Here is a 25783-nt window from a genome sequence, read left to right on the forward strand (position 1 = left end):
TAGGGATCCTGATGTTCTTAAAAATGCTGGCAGCAGCTGGGGACGTCAGTGAGGAGAGAGAGCAGGAGCTATGGGGGGAGGGAGGGAACCAGGATCCAGGATGCCCTGTGATTTCCCCCAAGGTCCCTGGGGCTGTGACAACGTGCGCGGTCTCCCCTGGAGTATGGTCTCCTCCACGGCATCAGGGATTTTGCAGAGGGACTCGAGGTCACGAGTCAGTGGACCTTGAGATGATCCCTGGGCCGGGCCCTTTAAAGGCAGAGCGTTTCCTCTGCTGGTGGCAGAAGATGCGGGTGAGGAATCCGAAGTGGGGGCTGGACTCGCTGGGAACAGAGTGCATCCTTCTCTGTGCTGAAATGCCAGGGTCATGGGCAAAGTCCAAAGAAGCCATTAGAATTGAGACCGGTCCCCAGCCAACAGTCAGCAAGAGAACGGGACCCCGGTCCCACGGCCACAAGAAGCTGAGCTGGCAACCCACTGGGGACGTAGGAAAGTGGATTCTCCCCAGAGCCTCCAGAGCACAGCCTGGGCCTTGACTCTGGCCTTGTGAGGCCCAAAGAGAACCCAGTCGAGCCCTCCCAGATTCCTGACCCCAGCACATCTGAGTGGGTCCAGGAAAGACCCCAGGAGACACAGGAAGGACTCAGGCAAGATCCTGGGGGCTCTCGGGACCAGTTGCATGAGAAGCAAGGTCAAGGTGAGTTTCAAGCCACCACTTGACCTGTCCCAGCTCCGGCCAAGGGAACATACTTGGTGGAAACCCTGAGGGATTCTCCTGAGGGATGTGGGGCAGGAGGAGGGCCACCCACCTGCCCAGGAGAGCATGCTGGGTACGAGAGCTGCATGACAGGACCCCCCCCCCGCCCCGCCCTCAGAGCAGCATTCATCCTGGGGGGAGGCGGGACCCAGCAACTGGTACCCTGGGTGGTGGTTTGCTCCAGCCCTGGCAGGTTTCAGGAAGGTATGGCATGTCCCTGTGTGTCACCCTGTGCCTGCTGTTCTTATCCAGCCTGTGCCTCTCGTCCTGGGCCCAGGCCACCAATGCCTCTGACCTGGGAGCAGGGTTCTGGGACTCAGCCAAGGTCAAGGGACTGGCTGGCCCTTTTGAGAGCAACCTATTCTACCCCCCAGGACCTGCAGCAGCTGCCAACCTTCTCGATGACTCTGGAGGACGGGCCTGGCCTCCCCCAGGACGGGCGCCATTGAAAGGCTGTGCTTGTGACCTTGCTGCCCTCTTTTCCTGAGCAGGGCCCTTGATCAAGCCTCTGCAGCAAGACCTCATTGACCCGCAGACGCACAGGGCCCTGCGCGCAGAGGCCCCTGGTTAAGCCTCCGCCGCCACATCTTGAAACTCGCCGTCGTTTCCGAGTCAGGGCCTGCACTTTCTCTGCGCCTGGCCCTGCAGATTCTGGAGCAGCCCTGACCTGTGTCCTTGTCTGCAGAGTCTCAGCAGGAGGGAGAATGAACGCACCCATCTTCCCGGCGGAAACCTGTGGGCACCTCTGACCCAGGGATCGGGCACCAGGCACAGGGTTTGGTGCTTGGTCGATTCTTTCAAAGCATCTGAAGTCACCCTGGGGACGGGGCTGGGGGTCCTCCTCTTGGCCTTTACAGGCCTCAATCCCGTTGGTTTCTGCAAAGTAGGGATGACCCCAGCTGGGGCTGTCTCTTTCTGGTGGTCCAGCTGTGAGCCTCGGGGTGCAGGCCGTCACCTCAGGACCGGTAGCGCAAAGCCACCTGTTCAGTGGTGAACAGAGTCTGGACCGTGGGGTGAAGGGAACCAAGGTCTCGACAGGACAGCAGCAGCTCCCACGCAGGTCCGTGCCTGTCCCACCCCCGGCCAGACGGTGGCCTCTCAGCTCTGTGACCTTGCTGCTGCGAGTCATGGGACAGGGGTGCAGGTGACGGACACCACCACAGGTTGGGAGTTAATGCTGGCCTTGACCTTCATGGGACCAGTCGAGAGGGAATCAGGTGTCCACTGCATGTGATGAGCGTCGCAGATACCGGAGTCCCCTTCATGTGCCCTCAGCATGACCACTGGGCACACAGCCCAGGCTTCCACTGCAGTCCTTAATCACCTTGCCCGAGCCTCCTCTGTCCGGTATAGAGGCCACGGGGGCCGGGCCCAGAGGGAGCGCAACGCCCAGCTCTGGACTCCCTCAGCGGGCAAAGCTCTGCTCCCGTCTCACTCCTCTGCTCGTTTGCTATGTTCTGTGGGGTCCTGCTATGGTTTGGCTGTGACTTGTCCCCTAAGTGGTGGAGGCTTGGTCCTCAGTGTGGCTGTACTGAGGTGGTGGAAGCCAAGAGGTGGGAGTGGTGAGGTCCCCGGGTGCTGCTCTTAGGAAGGGATTGACACAGTTCTCGTGGGACCCAGTTAGTTCTGCGGAGAGTGAATTGTGGTAAATGGCAAGCCTGGCCCTTGAATCTCTCTCTGGCTTTCTGTCATGTCATGCCATCTCTCCCTCTTGCATGCTTACCAGCCATGATGCCATCGGCCGGGATGTGACCCAAAGGGGCCCTCATCAGAAGCCAACCTATGGGCTTCCCAGGCTTGGACTTTCAGCCTACAAAGATTTCTACCAACTTCCAGGGTTGGACTTTTCTTTATAAATCACTCAGCCTTGGGTGTTTTGTTATAGCAATGGAAAACATACTGATACAGATCTCTTCTTAAACACACAATCAGAACTTAAATCCTCATCTCAGGACCTGTTTCTAGGGAACCTTCACCATGAATGGCCTATATTTCACCTTCATGGCCTCACAGGAGGACTACCAGGACTGTCCTCCTGGGGCTCTTTCCTTCGGGTGCTGTTAGCAGTGTTAGTTCCTGGGGAGTGGAGGTAGCTGAGTCTGCTGGCGGCCACCAAACCCGTTGACCCTTCTTCCTGGGAGCACATCTAGAAAACCTCTCCCAGGCTGCCTGGTGAGAAGTGGCCCCACTGCCTGCCTTCTGGCTGGCAGGATGTGAGCATTAGTGACTTCACCTCTTGCAGGCCCAGGTGGTGGAAAGTCCCACAACCCATTCTCCGTCCTCTTTCCTCTTCTAGCTTAACACAGACGAAAGCTACAACCCCGGGGAGACACACTTCTGACCTGGCCGAGCTGCCCATAGAGGCAGCCTGGGTCCAAATCACCGAAGGGAGGAGAAGCATTTGCTGGTGAAGATCCTGGCCACATGCAGATGTTTCAGGAGGAAGGAAACCCCGCTGTTTGAGTCTTGGGGTTCATTTGTCACAGCAGCAAGCCTTAGCAAGGCAGAGGGCGAGAGGCGGGGTCTTGGTGCTTCCTGTTCTCATTGTCTGAGTGTCCTGAGCACACAGGCCCTTTAATCTCACTGCAGACTGGCTGCCTATAAGAATCATTATCCCCATTTTATGGATGAGGAAACTGAGGCTCAGAGTCACATGGCTAGGAGGAGACCGAAAGGGAATTCAACCTGACTCCAAAGCCAGTTTGCAGTACAGATAAAGGCCCCACATCTTTCTAATTCCCTCTCTAGATGCCCTTGTCCTGCATCCCAACCCCCTCACACCTCTCCCATGCCACTGCCAATGGCCAGGATCTGCCTATGGGCCTGGGGGCATCTGGGGCTGATATCAGGAAGCTAGGGAATGTCTTAGTCAATCTCCTCCCCTCCTCTTCTTTAGGCCACGGTTCCTGCTGCAGGGAGGACTCCCACTGTCAGCTAAGAAAGAAGCAGTCCCCACTCTGTCTCTGTGTGACAGGGTGTGGGATTTCCAAACCCAGCTATTCCTGTGGTCGGGGGTGGCTGAGAGGCATGATGAGGTATCAGCCAGGAGCCCTGAGAGACGATCGTCCAATTGAGAAAGAAAGCCAAGGTGTGGACTCCAGGTAAGCAGCAAGCAATCATGTAGTGTAAGTATATCCCACGTAGTATCTGGGACACACTTATACTACAGATAGTATTTGTCATTCATCGGAAATTTAAATCTAACTAGACATTTCTATATTTGATCTGATGATCCTTAGGTAAGACACGCCAGGCTCATGAGAAAGGTTGACCAAAGAGAAGTTATTGAAGGGACAGGGTCAAGGGCACCAAGAGAGGAGGCAGGGAGAGGGAGTGGTGACCCTGGGGACTGGTGAGAAGCTGTCCAGCTGGGGCTGCAGCCATGGAGGAGCCTGTCAGAACTGTGTCCCGAGACAGAGAAGCTAGAGCAAGAAACACCCGGTCCTGTCCCCGTCCTGTCCACTGGAGCCTCCCATTGTCTGGACCCAGGCGCAAGCCTTATCCAATGCAGATGGCAAGAGGCAGGGCCTCGGGGCGTCCTGGGAACAAGGAAGCCCAGGCAACACCCTATGCCACCAGCTGGGCACAGAGGGTGGAGCCTGGGTCTGGCAGCACCTGGGTGGCCAGTGTGGTCTGAAAAGGGAACGAGGTCTTAATCCTCCTTGGGCTCTGTCCCCTTGATGAGACTTAGAGGACTTTCCCTGCCAGGTCAGACACAGACGGGGAGGGCAGGTCGGAGGCCCAGATGCCACACGCAGGCCCCAGCTTCTCCAGCTGCCTCTGCCGAGCAAGAGGAGAGTCAAGGCCCAGCAGGTGCAGCCAGGTGTCCACGGGGCCCTCTGCCCTCACGGTCTTGCTCCATGGCTCATCGGGTTTTGGGATCCTTCATCCAAAACCTCTCCCAAGATTTCTACCAACTTCCAGGGTTGGACTTCCCCCACCCAAGCCCCCTGCCCCAGGAGCTGTCTCCACAGGCTTGTCCCACCCATGAGCTCCCTCCCAAGGCTCAGGTCCCTGCTCTGACCCCGCCCACTAAGACCCCTTGCTCTGAGCCGCAGAAATGAGAGAGGAGAGGTCAGGAATTCTGAGCTGCTTAGACACTGCCCCTTGCCTCTCATAGGATGCAATCCAACCCTTGGTGACGGTGGCCGAGTGCCCTGACACAGGGCTGACCCCACTTTGCCCTACCCTGCCCCCTGCACTCCAGCCACATCTAGCTCCTGGGGGAGTCCCCGTAGGCCTGGACTTGTGCTGTGCCCTGGACCTGCATGCACCCACTTGTGCCCTGGACAAAGGCAGCCTGGCAGCTTTGAGCTTCCAATGCTCACTCCGCGCCTCCTCTAACTCCTGCCGATCCTCCATCCCTCCCCCGCGACCTCCCTCTCCCTCACATCCTCACCCATCCTTCCTCCAGGACCCCACGGTCCCCTTGCCCCCTGCACTGGCTCCCCTCCCCCACCCCTCCTCCCTGCCCCGCCTGCTCCCTCTTCCTCTGCCCGGCTGCCTCCCCTGGGCAGGGCCATCCGCCCCACGTGTTGGCCTCTGGCTCTTGGTTGGGTTATGGCGTATAATTTGCGCCTTGAGGATAAAGATAATAATAGTTACATTTATTGGGCACTTGCCTGGAGCAACCTCTGCCCTGAACCTGCTCAGTGTGTCGCCTCATTTCAGTCCCACCCCACCCCCACCCGCCCCACGCCCCTGGAGAAGGGTGCTGCGGCCGTGACTCCTCTCCTGTGGGTGAGAAGTTGGGCACGGAAGGATGGGGCAGCCACCCAGCAGCCCCCAGGGGTGGCAGGAAGATGGAGCCAAGCCCTGCACCCACAGCCCCACACCAACTGCTCTCTGGACCTGCCGGGGCCAAAAGGGCCCCTCGGCATCAGGTGGGGCACAGGTGGAGGCAGGACAGAGAAATCAGGCTGCGGGAGGTATTTGGGGCTGACCCCGGAGACCCCACAAAGAAGACCAGGGGATGTGATCAACGGGCGCCTGTTTTTATTTCCATAAGATCGGCCATTCCCTCTCGGGAAGCAGCAACCCTCGGGCCCCACAGACCCCTGGGTCAGAAACCAGGCCACTGGGCATCGGGGCCTGGAGATTATCCCAGGACGTGTGGCACAACAGACACTCGATCCTGTTGGGCCAAGAGTGACACTAAATATAGGGACAGAGGCCCTGAGGGCAGGGCAAAGTCTGAGAGGCCAGCTGGCCGGCCAGGAGGGCCCAGGGCAGGCCATGCGTCGGCCCGGTCAGCCTTGTCCCAGGAGTCCAGGCTGGCAGGGCCTGGCAGATGGAGGGCAGCCACCCTCAGGGCATGCCTGGCGGTCGTGGGCGCTGGGCCTGGGTGCCTGGGTCACACGCTCTCCGGGGCCAGGCCAGGAACTATGACGGTGCAGTTTGTCGGGGATGGCCGACTTCCATGGCAACGAGAGAACCGGGAAGTAAGGGAGGAGAAGAAAGAAGGACCTGGCCCACGTTAGCCATGGGAACCTGCAAACACGTCCGAGGCACGGAGCCCCCATCTCCCAGGGCAGCAGGAGTGGACGAAGGAAGGCCTGACCGCCTCAAGCCCTCGCCCTCCTCACCCGGTGGCAGTGCGCGCCAGGGTCCCCGAGCTTCCTGGGGGGCAGGTCTCACTGGCGCCTGCTCCAGGCCGAGTGTGTGCACGAGTGTGCCCCTGTATCCAGCGCAGCCGCAGGCGCGCGTGCCCATTGGACCTGCGCAGTGGGCAGTTATTGCGAAACCATCTGCCACGAAGCTCGAGTCCCAAGATTCACAGACTCTTCCAAAATAATTATCCCATTTTTAAATGTCTGCATTTGGAATACTTAGGCAGGCAGATTTGAATTCCCACTGGTTCCCAACTGGCATTGTGCTCTCAGAGAGCCAGGCTCCGGGGACAGCAGGTTACCGCCACTCTGCAGGTTCAGAGGCGCTGAGTTCAGAGTGTAGTGCTCGTAACAGCGCCATAGTGCAGTCTTTCCTCCACTTCTCAGGGATCCAGAGAGGGGAAAAGTTGGCCCAGGTCACATGGAACTTTCCAGAAGGGCCAAGACCAGCACACGGGTCAGGCCCAAGTGCTTTCCATCATGTCAGGTGTCCCTTGCGTGTGTAGCTGTCAGTTTTCAGAACACACACGTGCACATACGTCATGATCCAGCAGCTCACACATGTGCATCAGCAAACACACTGGGACGAGGCGGAGAACTCAGAGAATAAGGGATTTGATCTGACGTTTAATACTTTTCTGTAAAACGGATTCATGCATCGGCCATCCTGCCAGCAGCTGGATGCCCACCCTCTGTTCCTCCGGGGTGAGGCCAGGGTGGCCGCAGGCACCATGGAGCACAGGTGCAGCTGATGAGGCCCCCCAGCGTCCCCCTATCCAGTCTAAAGAAGAACCCCCAACCTTCAAGGGGGTCACCGCGCTGCTCCTGGGTTGCTCTAACCCCGGTGAGAGGTTCCCCTGCCGGCCACCTGTGGAGTTCCTGTAGGAGGAGTGGGGGAACTGCCCCAGAGTGACAGGACAGGGCACCAGGAAGGTAAAGAGGCCCCTGGGGACGTGCCATGGCCCTCCACCCAGCCCATCTGCATGGGAGGCATCGAGAGGCAGCGACAGCCCTGCACAGGGCCAGAGCCATGGCTCCTGCCAGGCCCCACAGCTCTGCCCCCTCCAGACTCAAGGAAGGTTTCCCCTTCCTCAACAAGAGGGCTGCTCATGGGCTGTGAGACCGCCCAGCTCTTCACTGCCCGCTCCCTCGGTTCTCCATGGGACACAGGCCTTGTGGCTGGGTCTCACTGTCACTGAGACTGGGCAGGGCCAGGTGGGCCTCCGTTCCTGTCCCTAACATCAGCATATAACGCCTCCCTCTCTGGATGGCCTGGCAAGTGCCCAGACCCCAGGAGGGGTGCTGGTAAGTGAGTGCTCTGCCTGTCCCTCCCATGTCAAGGTGACAGAGTCAGGCCTCCCTCAGGACCTCGCCCGGCCCTCCACCCTGTGTTCTCAGCCCCGCCTCCCACCCAGAGCTCAGTCTGCCTTGGTGGATAGAGTTTTGGCCTTCCTTGGATGGCCAGGTCTGGCTGACCCTCTGTAACGCCACGTGGCTGGCCACTTAGGATTCCCCGAGGAGCAAGGCCCAGGGTGAAAGGCTGACAGCAGGGACCCTTTGCTGGCTGCCCCCGCAGAGGTACCAGAGGGGTAGCAGCTGTGTGTCTGGCGCTGGCTCCAGAGAGACTGGACTGGGCCTGCCCCTTCCTTCCCCTCCCCCAGCTGCAGCTGGGGCTGGAGGAGGCTGGTCCAGCTCTGCCCAGGGGCCAGGTGCTGTCACATCCAGCGGGAGATGTAGGCCCAGCCCACAGTGACCAGTCCCCAGGGAACGCATGAGGCTGGGCCTACCACATTCTGGCCTTGTTGGGCCTTTCTGTCCAGTTGAAGGGCAACAGGATGCTCCCAGCTCGGCTCTGAACATGTTTATGTTTATGGAAAACCTGTCTCCAGCAGATAACTGGGGCCTGTGGCCACTTGGGGTTTAATGTCGTTCCCAAGATCCCCAGGTGATTCAGGGAAGGCAAGACGCAGCCTTGGAGAGACCAAGTGACCGGGCTGGCCACCAGAGCCAGCAGCCTCTGGGACAGTCCAGCCACAGCCCATGGGCTACTTGAGCACCCATGAGTCCTGGCCCGTGGGAGACGCCTTTCCCTCCGGCAGGTGGCCTGGGGAGGAAGAAGCCGCTGGGTCCCGCGGGCAGTTTGGAATCCCACTTAATCCCCTACGACCCCTGGAGCTCTCACTTCAGCTATTGGAAGGGAAAACACCCAGAGACAGGGTGGGGGGCAGCTGGGGTCACACAGCAAGGGATCCCCAGACACCAGGGCCCACGGGGGGCGCTGGGATTGCATGTGACAGGCCTCTTCAGCAAGGGTGGCCAATTTGCCCAGGGCTAGCCAAGCATGGCCACCAGGCCTGGTCCTTTTCCCATTGGACACGCCTCCTGGGAGGAAGTGGCAGCTCACACAGGCAGTCCCAAGGATGCCATGGGCAGGGACAGGGGCTCGTGTGGAGGACACTTGGGAGAGTGTACGGGGGAGTGGGTTTAGAGCAGGGGGCTTCAAGGCCAGCTGAGGCCAAGGCTCTGCCTGTGCTGCCTGTCCTGCTCGTCTGTCCCAGGCTGGGCCCTTGGCATCTAAAGTGTCAGTCATGGCTCAGGAAGGTGCAGGCAGCTGAAAACAGCCCCGCCCCCACTTGACACCACGATTGATGTCCATCCATCTGTCTGTGGTACTGGGGGTGGAACCCAGGGGCACTTTGCCACATGGCTACATCGCCAGCCCTTTTAATTTTTTATCTGGAGACAGGGTCTTGCTAAGTTGCCCAGGCCGGCCTTGAACTTGGGATTCTCTGGCCTCAGCCCCCCGCCCCAGTCCCTGGGAATACAGGCGTGTGCGGCGGCACCTGGCTCAGGTCTGCTAATTCTGATGGACATTCTTACAAGACCCCGCTGGCTCCCCCTTTGCACATATGTGCAGTATTCCAGAGAATGGCCCCGGCTCAGGAAGGCCTTGGGGGACCCAGGCACAGCAGGACGCACAGGAGGGGAGACCCCCAATGCCACCCTGAGCCAGCTGCATGGCCCATCCTTGGGCCAGTGCCTACCAGCCACTGCTGGGTGACGAACCTCATTCTAGGGTGCCCCCTCATCTGGGTGCAGGGTGCACATGAGGGTGTGGGTCAGGGTGCACTTTGACCCTTGTGGGTGGGGAGTCCAGCTTTCTCCCTGCTCACCTAGGTCCTCCCACAGCTGCCCCTTCCTCTTCCCAGGGCTTGGGGACTCTGTCTACCCTCCCCCTCCAAAGTACTGCCCAGGGCCAGGGCTCCTCTTCACCTCAGTTATTTGAAACCAAAATAAACTGATATGGAGAGGCAGCCGGGCCCGGAGCCAGGATGCCAGGGCCCAGGGTATCGGATAGCGTTCCATCAGTGGGTCAGTCGTCCCAGGGCGCGGCACTGACCTGCGGCCAGCTCCCAGGATCCCGCTGCCCTTCCTTCTTGTGCTCTTTCCTTCCCTCCTTCCCGGAAGCGACGGCACTGTCACAGGAAAGTGTGCAGGGTCTTCATTCCCCTTGGACCCTCCTAGGGTTGGGTCTCCTAAGATGCCTCTCCAGTGCATGTGCACACATGCGCGCACGCGCGTGCACACACACACACACCCCTTTGTTCATGGGCATTCAGATTAAAATAAACACATGAACATGGAGAGAGGTCTGGAAGGGAGAGGCCTGGGGACTCTGGGTGTGTGTGTGTGTGGCCAGAGGCCTCTCTGGGATTGACAGACAGCAGCAAGTCCCTTTCCCACTCTGTCCACACAGAGGCTGTGTGAGCCCAAGCACACCACCGTAGTTTACTGAGCACCTACTATGTGGCAGGCCGTACTGAAGGCAGTGAGCCCAGGGAGGAAGTATTCTGCTTGAGAGAGACGGGCAGTAACGCAGTGCCGATCCGTGTCATTGGGCAGAGGCGAAGAGTGAGCACCAGAGAGAAGTCAGGCTCTGTGGGGCTGGAGAACGGGGCAGGCGGGTTCTACTCAGGACCAGGAGAGATTGCCCGGGGGCCTCCCGAGTCCTGTGGGTGACCCCTTGGTGGGCCACCTTCCTCCTCCTCTGCAGGCCGGGCAGTTGTATGGCTTTTCTCTCCGTCTTCGGCTCCTTCCTGACTTCACACAGACCTGGAGAACTATCCCTAGCGCCACCTCTGAACCTCGCGCCAAGCTGGGGACCCGGGAAAAGCTGCAGAGATGGCTGCGGCCAGGCTTTCTCGAATGTTCGCTGGAATTTGTCATCATGGACATGCAAATTGATGTCCATCAGAATGGAGGACGTGCAACAGAGGGACAGCCAGGTGGTGTGGCTGTGGAGGAACTGGAACTCCTCCTGTTCCTGGCTGACCGGAGGCGAACGGGCACACGGGCCTCCTGAACCGCCAAACCCAACCCAGGGCTAAGGGCCGACCCCGCGCTCCCCTCCCAGGTGTGTGCCGCAGGAACGGCGATGGCACTGGGGTAGAGGTTCACGGCCACACCCTTCATCATCTCCGGAGGCTCCAGTCCACCCGCAGTAGGTGGATAAATTGTCACCTAGTCATAGTGAGACATCCACGCAGAGATCACAGCGAACCCTCCACAGCTAGGTGGACCCACGCGGGCAAATCTCCCTGTGTCCTGTGGAATGAAAGAGGACGCAGGATTCATCCACATGAGTTGAAAACAACAGCGCCCAGGGACCGGTGGGGTGGCCGAGCCCGGGGGTGGGACAAAAGGGCAGCTGCAGGGTGATTGAAATACTGTCTTTTTGATTCAGATGCTGGAGTATCCAGTTGGTGAAGATGTGTTGAGCTCTACTGCGGGTCTGTTAAGCTTTTAATAAAAAAACTAAAATCCAGTGCTGTGTGGGCCTGGATGAGTTAGGTCAGAGTCTCTGGGGTAGACGCGGGCGCAGGTACGGTTAGTACAACTCTAACAGGTACGCAGGGCTGGCCCTCACCGAGGGAGCCTGACTTGCTCATTTTGGAGATGAACAAGTGCAGTTCAGAGAGGGAGGTGACAGGCTCGAGGACAGTGCAGGGCAGCACGATGACCAGGCCTGGATCCTAGCACAGTTCTTTCTATGGCCGTACTGTTCGCCTTCTCCATTGAATCAGTGCCCAGAGACCGTCCCTGCCTCTATCTGAGAGAGCTTGAATTTTAGGAGACTGGCGTCTGATTCTATGGACCATGGTTCCCACTGGCCTAGTTTTCAATGTATGAGTTATTTTGTGCCTTATTTGCTGGGTGGCCTGAGAGAAGGCACAGCACCTCTCTGGACCTCAACTGGGAAATGAGGGCTCTGGACACCAGAACAGCCAAGAGCTCTTTCAGTTGGAAAGATCACAACTGAGACATAGTCTAAGCTAAGCCTATGGTCTGAGAAGTTCAGGAACTTGGAAAAGATTTAGGATTGCATTCTCCCATAAACAGGCCAAAAAAAAAAAAATCCCCAAACCAAACTAGATTGAATCTTTTTCTCCATGGAAATGAAGACAAGTGGAAATTTGAGGAAGCCCAGGCTCTCCCACTGTGACCCCCTCAGGAGAGCGGTGTGGGAAAGAGTGACAGCTGATTCTCAGCGAACGTTTGATGAAAGGTCTGGTTCCTGCATATGTCCAATGTCCCTGTCCTCAGTGGCATAAAACAGCCATTTATTATGACATTGTGCTGTTGATTAACACAATATCCCTTCACCATGGGAGTGAGCATGGGGTCCTGGATCTGGGAGGTTCTGGGCAGGGGCCCAGGGTGGCCCTCCACCTCCTGGAACATCTCTGAGTGGCCTGTGGTTGGTCCCTCCTGTGGAAAGCTCGGCTCTCGTGTGGCCCAGTGAAGGAGACGGTGCTGGGGGTCGGGGCTCGAGGCTCAGACCTTGGCTCTGCCCCAGTGACAAACTTGATGTCCTCCTCTGGACACCGGGCCTCGTGCATGAGTCCTGTGCCCTGAGAGCAGAAGTCCGAGTCTCCGATGGGGAGAGAAGGAGAAAGATCCCAGCAAGGTTAATCCCAGTATGCGCACCTGGAGAGACCCTTCACGCTTGGGATGCTGGCCCCATCTGAAACCCCAGCCAGGTGCACATGGACCCTGAGCAGGTGCGTGTGCAGTGGGAAGCGGTGATGCTAGACTCCTTGGTATGGGGGCAGGGGGCAGAGGGCAGAGGGCAGAGGGCAGAGGGAGTGCTGTCCGCCAGTCTGCAGGATACGTGTGTGTTGGGCGTTCTCCCAGCAGGTTCTTTTCCTAAGGGATCCGAAACACAGAAGCCTCTCTTCCCTAGGGAATTTTCCCACTCTGCCCCAATATTTACACTGCCCTTTACGTGGCGCACAGAGCTGTGGCTGAAAGCACAGGGTTTTGCGTGAGGCCTAAGGCATTTCAAGGGCCAAACAGTCATGAATCAATTGTGGGACTGACAGGCTGCTTCTGAGCCTCAGTTTCCCCAGCTGTGAAATGGGACAATGGTAGCCCCTACTTGGAGGTTTTCCACAAGTGCAGCAGAACAATGTTCATAGTTTGATCAGTGAGCCCAGCCAAACCCTGCCCTGCTGCACACCCCTGGGGTTTCCTGTCCCCAAGACTCTCCACACACAACTTGAATTCTTGATTTTCTCCCTCCTTCCTCCCTCCCTCCCTCCCTCCCTCCCTCCTCCCTCCTTCCCTCCCTCCCTCCCTCCTCCCTCCCTCCCTCCCTCCCTCCCTCCCTCCCTCCCTCCCTCCCTCCCCCCCCCCCTCCTCCCTCCCTCCCTCCCTCCCTCCCTCCCTCCTCCCCTCCCTCCCCCCTCCCTCCCTCCCTCCTCCTCCCTCCCTCCCTCCCTCCCTCCCTCCCTCCCTCCCTCCCTCCCTTCCTTTCTTTCTTTTTTCTACCAGGGATTGAACTCAGGGGCACTCAACCACTGAGACACACCTCCAGCCCTTTTTTTATGTTTTATTTAGAGACAGGGTCTCGCTGAGTTGCTCAGGGCCTCGATAAGTTGCTGAGGCTGGTCTTGAACTTGTGATCCTCCTGCCTCAGCCTCCTGAGCTGTGGGATTTCAGGGGTGCCCCACTGTGCCCGGCTGGGTTCTTGATTTTCAAATGCTGAGTTCAGGAGTGAGACAGGAAGGTTTGAAGGCCGAGTTTCTCCAGCTCTCTTGATATGAGAAGTTTGTACTGAGAGGGCAAAGCAGGGGCCAGCCTAACGGGGGCCTGGGAGGTGACCCAGGCCCACCCTCCCCAGGTCAAATCTGCAGAGGGTGTTGGTGGTCGTCGGTGAGCAGAGGAAATTGTGTTTCACCTCCAGCAAGGAGCCCCAGGAAGCAGCAAGATGCAGAGAGATGTCTCCAGTCTAAGCTGGTCTTGGTCTTAGCCCCAGGAGAATCTGCAAACAGTACGGAGCCCCTCCCCACCCTGCCACAGCACGTGGTCTGGAAGGATGCGCTTGAGATGACCTCCAGACTGTCCCAGCTAGGGTGGTACACAACACAGCAGGTGCCGGAGTAGCTGGGAGACATCCCGGGCACTGATGATGCCCCTCCCATCCTTGGCGAACCTTGGCTCAGCCCTGGACACCCGGCATCTGAGATCTATCTCCTCGTGGAACATCGGAAGTGAGGGTCGCGGCATCCCAAACTTTCCTGAGTTTGAGTTGAGGAGGAGTCTGATGGTTGTCCTAAATCCCATGTCCTCCTACAGGAAGGGGGCTTTGAAATGGAAATCATTTTCCACTCAGAGGAGGAGACCATGGCACCTCCGGGCCCCCACCTCTGGGGCCTGTGATCTGACTTGCCTGTGGCCCTGTGAGTGCCTGGCAGTGCCTGGGCACGTCCTGGATGCTTGGTGGGTGGCCATGTGTGCCATCCCCCTGCCTCAGGGATAGCAGTGTCCCCCAGGCCTGGAGGGAGGGGTCCTTCTGGCCTATGAGTCTCTGCCCAGAGCTCGCCCACATGATTTTATGTGTGGTGACTGCTTAGTTAGTGTCCTACCCTTTATCCCCTGCCCCCTCCACAGTGTCCAGCAACAGGACACCCTGTGTCTCCGAACACCAGGCTGTGCCATCTGCACTGACCCTTCGTTTCCCAGAGGCCTTCGGTGCCGACTCCTCAGCCCCTTCTCTTCCCTCAGCCGCCCCTCCGGCCGTCCCCTGTGTTGTGGGCCACCCTAGCTGGGACAGTCTGGAGGCCATCTCTTCTCCCTGGCTCTTGCCTCTTTCCCAATTCCCTCTCTCGTTCTCTTTCCCTGCTTCTCTGGGGCTCAGCCTCTGCATCTCTCTCCTCTCTCGCTCCCTCCTGGGTAGTTCCAGAAACATACCCATATATGGCCTCCATGTCAAGGATCACAACTGGTGACATCACGTGAAGGCCCACGTTCCGAGATGCTCTCCCAAGTGAGAGTCCGGCTCTAATCCACCCGGAGGATCGGAAGGGGCCCCGCAGCTTCCTCTGTGCCGTCTTCGAACAGGAAATCTGAGATTCGGAGCACCGTATAGCTTGGCTCGCCATCAGTGGTCATGCGGTGGGCCCGAAATAAACTCCCTGCTTCAAAGGAGCGCGTCACCCAGCTGCCTGGCACAGCAGCCCAAAGCGCAGGGCCAGGGCAGAGGGACAGCTCTGGGCTCTGAAATTCTCACACTCTCAGGAGAGCTCTGTCCACCGCCCCTGGGCGAGTCCCTGGTTCCGGTCTAACAGGTAACGCAGCCCCACCTCCCCTGCCCGTGGGGACCTGCCAGCTGTCCTGCAGTGGGACCTCTGGTTGCTCTGTCTGCTCCAGTTCTCGGGAGTCCTGCGGCCCCTTGGGGACTTTCATTTGGGGTCTGGGGGACAGAGAACTGGCAACTTGCATGTACTTATCCGTTCTTCTGAAGGACTCCTGCTTAGCTGGGCACTCTGCTGTGACCGTCTAGAACTAGAATGCAAAAGGGGCTGTCACTGATGCTACTGTTGGGTCCCCGGTCTCGGGCAATATCTGTGTCTGACAAATGTCTTTGGGAATGGTCTCAGGTCAGGTGAACAAACAGATGCTTTCACGCAGGGAACTCCGGTGAGCGCAGCCTCCCCGAGGGCTTGTGCGTGCGCAGGAGTTTGGGGTCCTGAGTAACCGAGGTGCCGTGGGCTCCACCTGCAGCCTCTTGGGGTTCAGGAGAGGAAACAGGGAGGAGGGTTCTCCAGGTGGGGTTCACAGCTGGGGGTAGGGAAGCGAGCAGACTCCTTACATGTGCACATCCACGCACGCACGAGGGCACGTTTAAAGAGGTGACGTCCTTCGGAAGGACAGGGGGATGTCATGGGGTGGGGTGAGGGGCCAGGTGTGGGAGCAGCCGGGACAAAGCAGACTAGACAGTGGCCTGATGATGGTGGGAGGGGCGCTGCAGGGAGGCCAAGCGGGCAGATGGAACATGCTCTAGAAGTTCTCTGTGTCTCTAAGTCTCTCCCCTCAACACCATCTTCTAGAAGTGTTTGAGCAGAGGAGAGGAGGGTGGATCTGACCAGGCCTCTCCGGGGAAGGCAGGGGGTGGACGGGCTCGAGGAGTGGGAGGCAGCAACGGAGGGGAGGGGAGGTAATGTCAGGGGCTGCTGGCTGAGGCCCTGGGCAGGGCAGGAGGGACCCTCCCTGAAGGAAAAGCCCCTCTCTTGAGGGGAGGCTTCAGGGAATTCGAGGGGGTCCAGCCAGCTGGGACGAGCTGTGCGGCCTCCTCCAGGGGCTGCAGGGACCCCTCAGTGCCACCCAACCTGCTTCCTCTGTGCACAGACAGGCCAGGGCTGGGGGCCTCCTGGCAGCACGGGGTGGGAGCCGCCATCATGCACCCATGGCGATGTTAGAATGAGGAATAGCGCCAGCGGTGCCAGGAGCGGCCACTGGGCACAGAGGACGACCAGGCAGCGGCCCAGGCACTTGTGGTGAATCCTCTCGTTGACTCTTTTCAAAGTCGCCAGGAGCTAGAGATGATTGCTGCTCCCATTTTTCAGATTTGGAAACAGAGGTTATGAGAGGGTGAGTCTTGCCCGAGGCTGGACAGCTACAAGGTATTGGAGGCAGGATTCGAACTCTGGCCTCTGAGCCTCCAGGGCCTACCTTCTAAGTCACCACCTCCTCTGGCCTCTCTGGGGGCCGGGGCAGTGGGAATCAGCACCTTCGTGCCCCCAGCTGAAATGTCCCTGGCACTGCCCCGGCATCATGAGGTGCCCATATATCGAGCACAGGCAGGACCTAAAAGAGCCTTCCAGAAGGAGGCACAAAAATACCCTGGGCCCGCCCAATGGCCTTCCACTTGAGCTGCCAAGGCCAGGCTGCCTGGAGGTGGCGGCTGTCACAGAGTTCTCTGCGTCTCTAGGTCCCTCCCCTCAACACCATCTTCTGGAATAATCAGTGCTCAGGAATATAAACGGAGTCCACGTGCTTGGGGTGGACAGGGAGGCTGGAGGAGCCGGTGGTGAAGTAGTCGCCACATTCCTAACCCGAGTTCCTGTTTGGGTTTTATTTTAAAGAAAGGAACACAGGACAGGAAAGGTAGGAGGAGAGAGGAGAGAGGGAAAGCAGGGAGAAGAGAAGGAAAGATCCAAACCCAGAGGGGAGAGGGGAGAGGACAGGAAGGGGCCTCAGCTTTGGGGAGGGGTCTAGCTTAGAAGATTCCCGGCCAGGCCTGCGCTGGGGCGCTGGGAGGGCTCTCCTGCCTCGCCTGAGCCTTCCCACCTGCTCCCAGGCCCCTGTGTCCTGCCACCCAGGGGGCCAGGAAGAGGGTCCAGACCCTCGCGCTGCCCATGGACAGAACAAGGCCAGGCAGGGCACTCGGGCTGGGGAGCTGGAAGGGGTGGGCACAGCCACTGTTGTTATTGGAGGCTCAGAGGTGGACGGGCCAGCCCCGCCCACCCATCTCTGCCACCCCTGGCCGCTGGCATAGCTGGCAGAGCCTGGCATTCCTAGAGCCGTGGCAGAAACTGGGTCAGGGGCCTGGAATGCTGTGTCCAGCACTGAATGTGTCTGAGCCACACTGATGGGTCTGGCTGCAGGGAGGACAGGGGCCTGGGACGAGGGCCAGTCCCTGCAGGGCCAGGAGGCAGGGAAGGGCCCCTCCACCCAGGAGGCTGAGAGGAAGGTGACCTGTGGGCCTGTTGCTCAACGGCGTGGGCCCAGAGAAACAGGACGGAAACTTGGCGGCCACCCATGTCTTCCACATGCTGCTCCCGGGCACCGCCTGAGGCTGTGGCTCTGTGCAGGACACAGAAAAGAGACTTTCTCATGGTTTTATTTATTCCCTCTCTCCTCTGGCTCTCTCTCTGGGCAGCTTCCTGGGTTCCTGGCAGGCCAATAAACAAACAAGCCACCTAGCTCTCTGTCAGGGTCCCAGACTCCGCGGAGGGCCACCCAGCTTTGGGTGAGCAAGGGGAAGCCAAGGGCGCTCCGTTCGGCTGGAGCCTTGGCCTCAGTTTCCCCTTCTGTACAATGGGCGGGGCCTGGGTCGTGCTGGAGTGGGAGCGGAGCCAGGTTTGGACAGGTTTGGGTCTGGCTGGTCCACCTCGGGCTGGGTGCACCCTCTCTCGGTGCCTCAGTTTCTCTCCATACAAAGGACAAAGGGGCCTGGCATGGTGGGGTCTGCAGCCTGAGCAGACTCCTGGGTCCTCTGGTGACTCTGGCCCACCTTCAGAAGCCCCAAGGCCTGGCACCCAAAGCCAGCGTGCAAGAGTCTTCCATCGGCCACTGGGAGGGCATGTTAGGTTCTTCAGCAGCGGTGAGGCCCTGGACAGAGGCCTGTCAGCTCTGGCCCCTGCCAAGGCCACCCGGGACTTTGACTGGAGCCCTTCCTGGGGGCCGAGGGCTGGGGGGCCCTGTCCTCTACCAGGGCAGAAACCTCCTGTGGGGCGAGGTTTAGGGTCAAGTGACTAACCCCTTGCCATGTTCAGAGGGTCAGATGAAAAGAGGGACCAGCAGATGCAGTCGGAGCCCCTCTGCCCCTTACATTCTGCACCTCCGTCTCCCCATCTGCACATGAGAAGCTGATGCTCCCGGGTACTGAGAGGTCAAAGGCTTCCACCCAAGGCAGCAGCTAGGACCCTGCCAGGGACCCTCAGGTACCAGTGTATTTTTTATTGTTTAGGCATTAAAGCAAAGGGACCCAGGACCTGGCTGTCTACATCCACAGTCCCAACTGGAAGGACCCCTCTGGTCTGGGGCTGGTGGATTAGAAAGATGGGTTTTGACAGCAGGACGGGGCACTGAACAGAACAGGGCTGGTACTGGGGCCAAGGACAGCTGTGGCGATTCCTCCTCCTGTGTCCCCAGGTAGCCCAAGCAGCCAGCTCTCAGGACTGCCTCTGGCTAGGGCCACGTGACTTTTGAGAGACCCTGAAAATCCTGCAACTGATCTGCAGATGGCATGTCTGATGTGTATCGTGTATATTCATCCTTTGGTATCTGTGGGGCGTTGGTTTCAGGACCCCCCTGCAGATATCCAAATCTGGGGAAAAGTCTCCTGTATGAGACGTCAGGGTGTCTGCCCAGGTCCTTGTGGATCCTCGGACACCCCCCACCACCTCCAGGTGACCCGTGATGGCGCATTCAACCTGGACGCTACGTGAATAGTTGTTATGTGTGTTGCTCACAGAATAATAACAGGGGAAAAGTCAATGCATGTTCAGAGTCGTTGGAACAATTCTTTTTCCTGGATATTCCTGATCCATGTTGTTTAAATGCCTGGACACAGAACCCACAAACATAGAGGAGGACTGAATAAATATTATATAAGGAATTATGTTATATGGTAGATGGCTCAAGCTGCAAACATACGTAGGAGCATAAATCACTGTATATACATGTGTGTATATAATATCCATTCATCTTCAGTCTTTTAAACGTATATGTGTGTGTGTGTGTGTGTGTATATATATATTCATTCTCCAATTTGACTCCAGCCTTTACTTAAATCTTCAAAAACAGCTGAAAGCTGTGGTTAGCTACCTGAGATGAGAGCCGGAAGTCAGGCACACCGCCCTCTCTCCCTGCCACTTTCTCCCTGGGTGTCCTCCGTCTTCCCATCTGCAGGATGGGGGCAACACCACCTTCTCACGGAATCGTGCGGTGAGCAGGGAAGGCCACGGCAACCCGCTCACTGCTACCATTTCTGAGGGTGGCAAGTGGCTCTGAACCCTGGGCCCTGCCTTCACTGGAGGCCCCGCACACTTAGGTACCCCATACCGCTAAGGGACCACAGGCTCCCTGAGAGGCCCGTCTTGTCATTGTAAGTGGTGGCCTCATGCAGAAATCCAGGCCCAGGATTGAGAGGCGTGGGGTGGACCAGGTCCTTCCAAAGTTCCAGGGCAGCAGATCCTGAGCGCAGGAGGGTGGAGGGGGCAGGAGGACCCTCGGACAGGCGTAGCCTATACTCAGGCAGGCTCCAGGGAGGTGGCGTGCTTTCCCAGCTCCCCCATCCCTGACCTTGTGCCTGACCTTGGGACCTGTGGCCTGGGAGACACGGTCCCTGCTGTCCAAGGAAGGCCTTGGAGCTGGCTCCAGCTCGGCTTGTTTTCTGTGAGGAGAGCCCAGGAGAATCCCACCCTCACTCAGCCTCCCTGAAGGCTGCCATGGGCTGTGCAGCCTCCTGGCAGGGACGGGTTGACCCTTGCCACCTGCTTTCTGGGGTCAGGGCAGAGAGTCGCTGCACCTTGGGGGCCATTAGGGGCATTATGCTGCTCACACTGTGACCTCATCTCCTCTGAAAACAGCTGCCAGATGCTATTATTGTCTCCAGAGGTGGCAAAGTGAGGCAGGGTGTCGGTGACCTGCTGTCCCTCATGCAGCCAGTAGATGGCAGAGCAGGGCTGGACTCTGGGCAGTGGGGCACCAGGCCACACGGTCATGGCCACCCTGCCAGGTGAAGGGTGGCCTCTGCAGGCGTGATCCTCATCATGACTCCATGGTTTACTCACGGTCCACCCAGCAGCTATTGAACACCCACAGTGTACCTGGCCTTGGGTAGGTCCTGGGGTCACACACAAAGGTGACGCAGTCCTGCTCTTCAGAAGTTTCTGGATCCTAGAGGGAGGCAGGCCCACTGCCGGCAGCCAGAGCAGCAGGATGTGAGGAGCCCTTGGACACACGCCTCTGAGGAGGCCGATCCACCCTGGGCCCAGGGGCGCTGGCCCTTCCCGCTGAGGCCCTGGCCTCTGGCTCCTTGGGCAGGTCGCCACCTCCAGCCTCCTCTGGTACAAAATGAAGACTCAGCAACTGTCACCACGAGGGGAGGCAGAGTCGCAGGGGTGGCAAGTGTGAGTGCCCGGGCTATGGCAGGGGGGACGCTCCTCCTCACGGTCCTCTGTAGCTCGGGCCGGTGGTACCTTCCAGGGACACCCTGAGGACGTCTCCTGGGGCCACTGGAGCTGCTGCACGGGCAGGTCGTGAAGCCGCGTGTAGAGTCAGCTCCAGGGTCGTCCAAGTCCCCGATCCCTAGCTGCAGGCGCCCTGGACTGTCCATTTCTCCATCTGTGAAACGGGCACCTGTCTCTGGAGAGGGTGGCCCCTGTGATGGACCCCGTGGTGCTTTGCCCCTCCCCCGGCCTCAGTTTACCCGGCTCTTTATGCTGCACGGCTCGGTTTCCAAGGCCCGGCAGAGGCTGGCCTCCTTCCAGCCCCGAGTCCCGGCCAGTGGCCCGGGGGAATCCCTGGGAGGCAGATTGGGATTAAAATAGCCCTTTCCCAGGGCAAGCGGGCGCGCAGTGAGTGCTGTCCCCAAGCCAGGGGCCAGCAGGGGGTGCTCAGGGCTGGCCGGTCCTTCCAGGAGTTCCGGTCACCTTCTTGCAGCACCCAAGTGTGGACTGCAGGGCCCCCACTTCCCCTGGGGGCGGATAGCTCCCATGGGGTTCCTTGAATAACATGTGAGGTGGTCAGAACGGCTCCTGGGCCCTCCGCGGCCACTGCTCTTCCAAGGGGGGGGGCCTCGGTTTCTGCCTCTGTGAAATGGGTGCAGAAGCAGGACCCTGGCAGGGCTGTGGCTGGGATTAGAAACCCGCACTGAACGATGGTTCTTCCTCCTCTCCTCCAGCTCTGGCCAGGCCTGGCCCTGGCCGTGGGGCTGGGCTCCCTGGATGGGGCCGGTGTGCGCGGTTGTTAGAGCCTCGGGGGAGGAGGTCATTCCCCAGACGTCCCACCAGAAATCAGGCTGAGGGACATGGCTGGGAGAGGGGCAGAGGTGGCGTGCACACTGCAGCCGTCCTGGGTACCCAAGCCTCCCCAGCAGACCTCTGCCTGTGGGTCCAGGCTGCAGGGCCTGGGGTGGGGCTGTGGGTCCCGTTAACCGCAGCTCCCCCCACAAGCCACCTACACACTGCTTTGCTCCTGCATGTCTCCCTCGGCCGGTGGAAGCAGCTCACCTTCCTTCCACGAACCAGGGGACTGGAACCGGGAGGTGACTTGCCCAAGGTCACACAGCTAGCAAATAGCAGAATTGAAAGTAGCCCTAGGGTGGCTGGTATCAAGCCCTCCATCCGTCCACCTTTACCTGCTTCCCTGTTCCAGTGTCCCACGCTAAGCTCTGGTTTGCGGAGGGCATGTCGAACAGGTCACCTTAGAACCAAAGAGCCCTGGAAAACTTGTAGCCTGGAGTCTTCTTTTTGCAATGGGAAAGCTGAGCCCCAGAGAGGGACAGGGAGTTAGCCAAGGTCACACAGCATCCTTGCACTGGAATGGAGATCATAGCTCAGTCCCTGACTCTTGGTCCGAGTTCTTCCCTCTTGCCCTCCACTTTTAACGGACACCTTCGCATGGGACCCCACGATGCTGTGGCACTGGACATTGACACTTCTGCTTAGTTCAGTGGCACCTGGACCAAGGCCCTGCCCTGCCCCGGGGGTGGGTAAAAGCAGACCCCAGCTCTGGAGAGATCAGGGCGTCTTCCTGTTGCTGGGCCGAGCACCGTCCCCACCCGCTGAAGGCAGATCTGGCCGCCTCAGACCTTGCAGGGGCCTCGGCCTCACAGAGGCCGGGAAGAGGCTGGGGCCAGGCCCAGGCCAGAGGCTGGGGGATCCTGCGGGCTGCACAGGTGGCCCCGCAGGGTGGGAGTGCCCTCGGGCAGGCTCCAGACCACCCTGCCTTTTGACAGATGGTAAAACGGGGACCTGAAAGAGGAAGTGGGAGCTTGTGGCCGATTGGAAACGCTGACCCCGGCCTCTCACTTCCCAGCCTGGACTTCTTCACAATAAACAAAAACGGCTGCTGAAATCGCTTTAAAAACTAATCAAGACCAAGCACCAGGTATAAGGTGACTCTGAGGTCTCGCTGCCCCTGGCCGTCCCCGTGTGGGATGCAGAGCGGCCTCCTGACGTTGACCTAGAGCAGTGGCTCCCAGCCCTGGCCGCAGGCTAGACCCCCACAGACCCCAAACCCTGCTGGGCCTGGCTCCAGTTCCCAAGGCCTGAGCTCATTGGTCTGGGGTGAGACCAGAGCCTTGGCTAAAACTCTTGAGAGTCTCTCAGTCAGGCCTAAGAACCATCTGCTAAGACGATTTCAACAGCACATAACAGAAAACTCAACTAATACTGGCTAAACCTCCAGAACTTTCAATCTCTATCTAACAAATAGGCTGGGGTGGGCATACCCAGAATTGGTTCGGTAGCTCAACGACTGTCAAGAACCCAGAAGACTGTCAAGAACCCAGAAGACTGTCAAACTCATTTTATCATTCTCGGTCAAACTCGTGGTCACAAGAAGGCTACCACTGCTCCAAGAATCAAGTCCTCCAGGTCAAATACAGGGACTGGGCCTAGGAGTCATTTTCTTCCCTACCTCTCTTGTTTTGTTAGGGAAGAAAGTCCTTCCTGGGAACATCCCAGCAGAATTTCCGCACAGCTCCTTGAACAAAACTAGGCTACGATCCCGCTGCTAGAAGAGTCACTGACCAAGAGGGTGGGATTGTCCCAACTGTCTTGGAACAATCGTGATTCATCCATGGGACTGGGGACACTGCTACCTGCACAGAGCCAGGTTCTGCTCTCAGGGGAAATGGCCATTGATGGGCTCTGCCACACCCTCTGGTAGTGGAGGCCTTTGCTGAGATGAATCATGGACTTTAAGCTCCTCACCTAAGGTGCTGGCTTTAAGAGCGTCCAGGCTCAAGCCACACTTAAGCTCACAAGGAGAAAATGTCTGCTTTGCAGAAGATTCTAGTAGGCTTCCCAGAAGAGGGGCGCAGCCTTGGCCTGGAGAAGTGAGGAGCCCGGCAGTTCTGAAGGCCAGGGGTGCAGGGGGGCGTGGAGGGGCGCGGGGACCAGATTTTGAAGGGAAGGAAGCTCAGCTCTACTGTGCTGTGCAGAGGGGGGTCTCTGTGAGGTCTGCCTGAGGCTGGAGGCCAGGGCCAGGCAGGCCACAGCAGAGGACTGTCACTCTTAAGGCTGTGACAAGGATAAATCAAAAGAATTCTCTAAGGGGCTCAGCAGGAGTCCATGTGAGTGCCCTCCCCCGGGAGGGTCCCCCACTCCAGCCCCCCCTCTCAGTGTCCCCTGCCTCTGCCTCTGCCTGCCATTCTTCAAGAGGTGGTTCCAGTCACCTGGGCAGCTCGGGGACTCTGACTTGGTCTGAGGCGGGTCCCAAGCTGCTTTTTAGTTCTGTCTGCTTTTTAAGTAGCTGGGCTGGGCTTCTGATGCACGTCCACAGAAATGCACAAACCACGCGCATTCAGGGGTCCTACAGCCACCTACACCACATGTGACCTCCCCGATGGAGGAAGGTGCAGTGCCTGGTCCCTGGGGTCTCCCAATGTCCCTGCCACTCAGCTCCTCCCAAGGAGAACCATTTTTCCTGACGTCCATGGCTGTAGGTAGTTGTGCTTGTCCCAGAGCCTTGTATATACGGGGTCACATGTGCCTTCGTTCTTACCTGGCTTATCTGGTCAATGTTAGGCCGATGTGGAGAGGTCCACCCTTGTGTGTAGAGGGAGTTTCTCTGTCGTCGCGGGTGCGTGCCCTCCGTCCGTCCCGTGAGCGCACCGCCAGGTGTAAAGCCATTCAAAGGCTGGCGGACGTGTGGGTCCTTTCCACTGGGGCTATTGTGAATAGTGCTGTGTGAGTACTCCTGACCTTGTCTTTGGGGAGCACTTGGCTGTACCACCAGGAGGGGAACATCCAGGTGACATGGTGGGTGTGTGGTCCAAGCACCGTCTATTTTCCAAAGCGGTTTTACCATGTTACTCTCCTCCCAGGACATGTACCGGGTCCTCCCCGGCACTTGGCATTTTCTCCTTTTCTTGGAGCTGAGTTGGCACGCTGCCAGCTGTGGATCCAGGGCAGCCGGGGCATGGGGACGCTGCAGGCGGCAGGCCCTGCTGGGCAGGCTCCCCGGGCAGGTTGCACTCAGGCCCCCCAGCAGGTTCTCTCAGGGGCCCCGGCGGCAGCTCCAGGGGAATCTCCTCCTTCTCCTGGTGATGGTGACAGAGGGCACTGCCAGAGCTCTCCTCACCTGCCGGCTCGTGTTGTGTCCTCAGGGGCAGAGCCAGCCAGGTGGACGTAGACTGATATCCACGCTGAAGGGAGGGGGCCTCTGCTGAGGGGAGGGAAGTGCATATTTGCTGATGGAGTCCAAGCACAGCCCCGGGATCTGGGGTGTCTTTTTAAGGCCTCATGTGACTCCAGTGCTCGGCCAGGGTAAGAACCGTGACCCACAGTCACACGGAAGCCAGCCCGTCGAGGCAAAATCAGGCTCAGCTGGTTTTATTTCATTTCCTAAAAGTAGTTGATTCAACCAGCTCCGATCTCTTTGAGGCATTTTTGTTCTAGAAGAGGGTCCCTGTAACGAACACGGCAAACCCTTTTAATGGTTGATTTTAGCCAGGCCGGGAAAGCCGCAGCAGCCAGCCTGGGTCTGATCCGTCTCTGGCCCTCCCAGCCCTCCCCGGGGAGGAGGAGTGCAGGAGGCCAGGAGAGGAGGCGTGGGTGCTTGGAAGGGAGGAGGGTACACGTGCTGGGTGAGCTCTGTGAGGCTGGGATCCGTCTGCTGGGTCATGGTTGTGTATCCAGTATTGCGTCCCCAGAAGAGTGCCCGGCACAGAGAAGTGGCACAGTACGTGACCTTTCAGTCAATCTATGCGTGCATCCATGTTTAGATAGGCTGCCTGAAATAAGAAAAAACAACGAGTCGGGTGGATGGATGCCCCGATAGATATAGGCAGGGTGGACAGAGGGAAGGCCTGTGGGTAGATGGGTGAGTGGGTGGACAGACAGAGGATGGATAATGGAGAGAGGGGTGAGTGGGTGGATTGATGGCTGGCTGGATGGTGGATAGATAGGTGAATGGTGATGGATGGGAGGGTAGAAGGGTAAATGGGTGGATGAACAGGGGAATGAGCAGGAGGGAGGAAGGATGGATGGATGGATGGACGGACGGACAGACGACAGACAGGTGGGTCAATGGCTAATGCTTGGATACATGGGTGGATGAAGGATGGACGGATATATAAGTGGGTGGGTGGAGAAATGCACGGGTGGTGAGTGAAGGG

At 58.7% G+C, this 25783-nt stretch overlaps 2 protein-coding genes and 1 long non-coding RNA gene across 18 annotated transcripts in view; 2 read left to right on the forward strand and 1 right to left on the reverse strand.

Annotated features, from left to right (window-relative positions):
• The first annotated feature begins 267 nt into the window (after positions 1 to 267).
• On the forward strand, positions 268 to 11191 carry LOC124090181 (uncharacterized). 16 transcript variants are annotated; one of them, XM_046440586.1, is made up of 5 exons: positions 268 to 697; positions 1132 to 2929; positions 3054 to 3858; positions 4466 to 4580; positions 4878 to 10117. In XM_046440586.1, the coding sequence occupies exons 3-5, from the start codon at positions 3506 to 3508 to the stop codon at positions 5481 to 5483; spliced, it is 1074 nt and encodes a 357-aa protein (XP_046296542.1). In that variant the 5' UTR covers positions 268 to 697; positions 1132 to 2929; positions 3054 to 3505; the 3' UTR covers positions 5484 to 10117. The 16 variants fall into 16 exon arrangements, 5 of the variants coding, with proteins under 5 accessions (XP_046296542.1, XP_058433755.1, XP_046296545.1 ...); XM_058577772.1 differs by having other exon boundaries at positions 1132 to 1920; XM_046440589.1 differs by having other exon boundaries at positions 1132 to 1817.
• Positions 11192 to 13203: 2012 nt separating this feature from the next.
• LOC131424008 (uncharacterized) lies at positions 13204 to 25525 on the reverse strand. Its single transcript, XR_009226358.1, has 3 exons — positions 24169 to 25525; positions 14620 to 21975; positions 13204 to 14012 (listed from the first exon to the last, which is right to left on the reverse strand). It is a non-coding gene; the product is annotated as an uncharacterized LOC131424008 (long non-coding RNA).
• The window catches only part of Asb2 (ankyrin repeat and SOCS box containing 2), a 34752-nt gene continuing 23826 nt past the window's right edge, over positions 14858 to 25783 (forward strand). The window contains exon 1 of the mRNA XM_046440591.2: positions 14858 to 14996. The gene's annotated coding sequence lies outside the window, so the exon portion shown is untranslated. The remainder of the gene's footprint in view (positions 14997 to 25783) is intronic.

The sequence above is a fragment of the Marmota monax genome, unplaced genomic scaffold (assembly GCF_021218885.2).
Source record: "Marmota monax isolate L192 unplaced genomic scaffold, Marmota_monax_Labrador192_F-V1.1 WCK01_AAM20220418_F8-fsc00017, whole genome shotgun sequence".
In the NCBI taxonomy this organism is placed as follows: domain Eukaryota; kingdom Metazoa; phylum Chordata; class Mammalia; order Rodentia; family Sciuridae; genus Marmota; species Marmota monax.

Excerpts from the sequence above, each read along its gene's own strand:
- LOC124090181 (XM_046440586.1), top strand. The coding sequence starts at position 3,506 with ATGCCCTTGTCCTGCATCCCAACCCCCTCACACCTCTCCCATGCCACT. Across the intron at positions 3,859-4,465 it reads AGCCAAGGTGTGGACTCCAG|GTCAGACACAGACGGGGAGG; the intron begins GTAAGCAGCAAG and ends TTTCCCTGCCAG. Across the intron at positions 4,581-4,877 it reads GGCCCAGCAGGTGCAGCCAG|GATGCAATCCAACCCTTGGT; the intron begins GTGTCCACGGGG and ends TGCCTCTCATAG.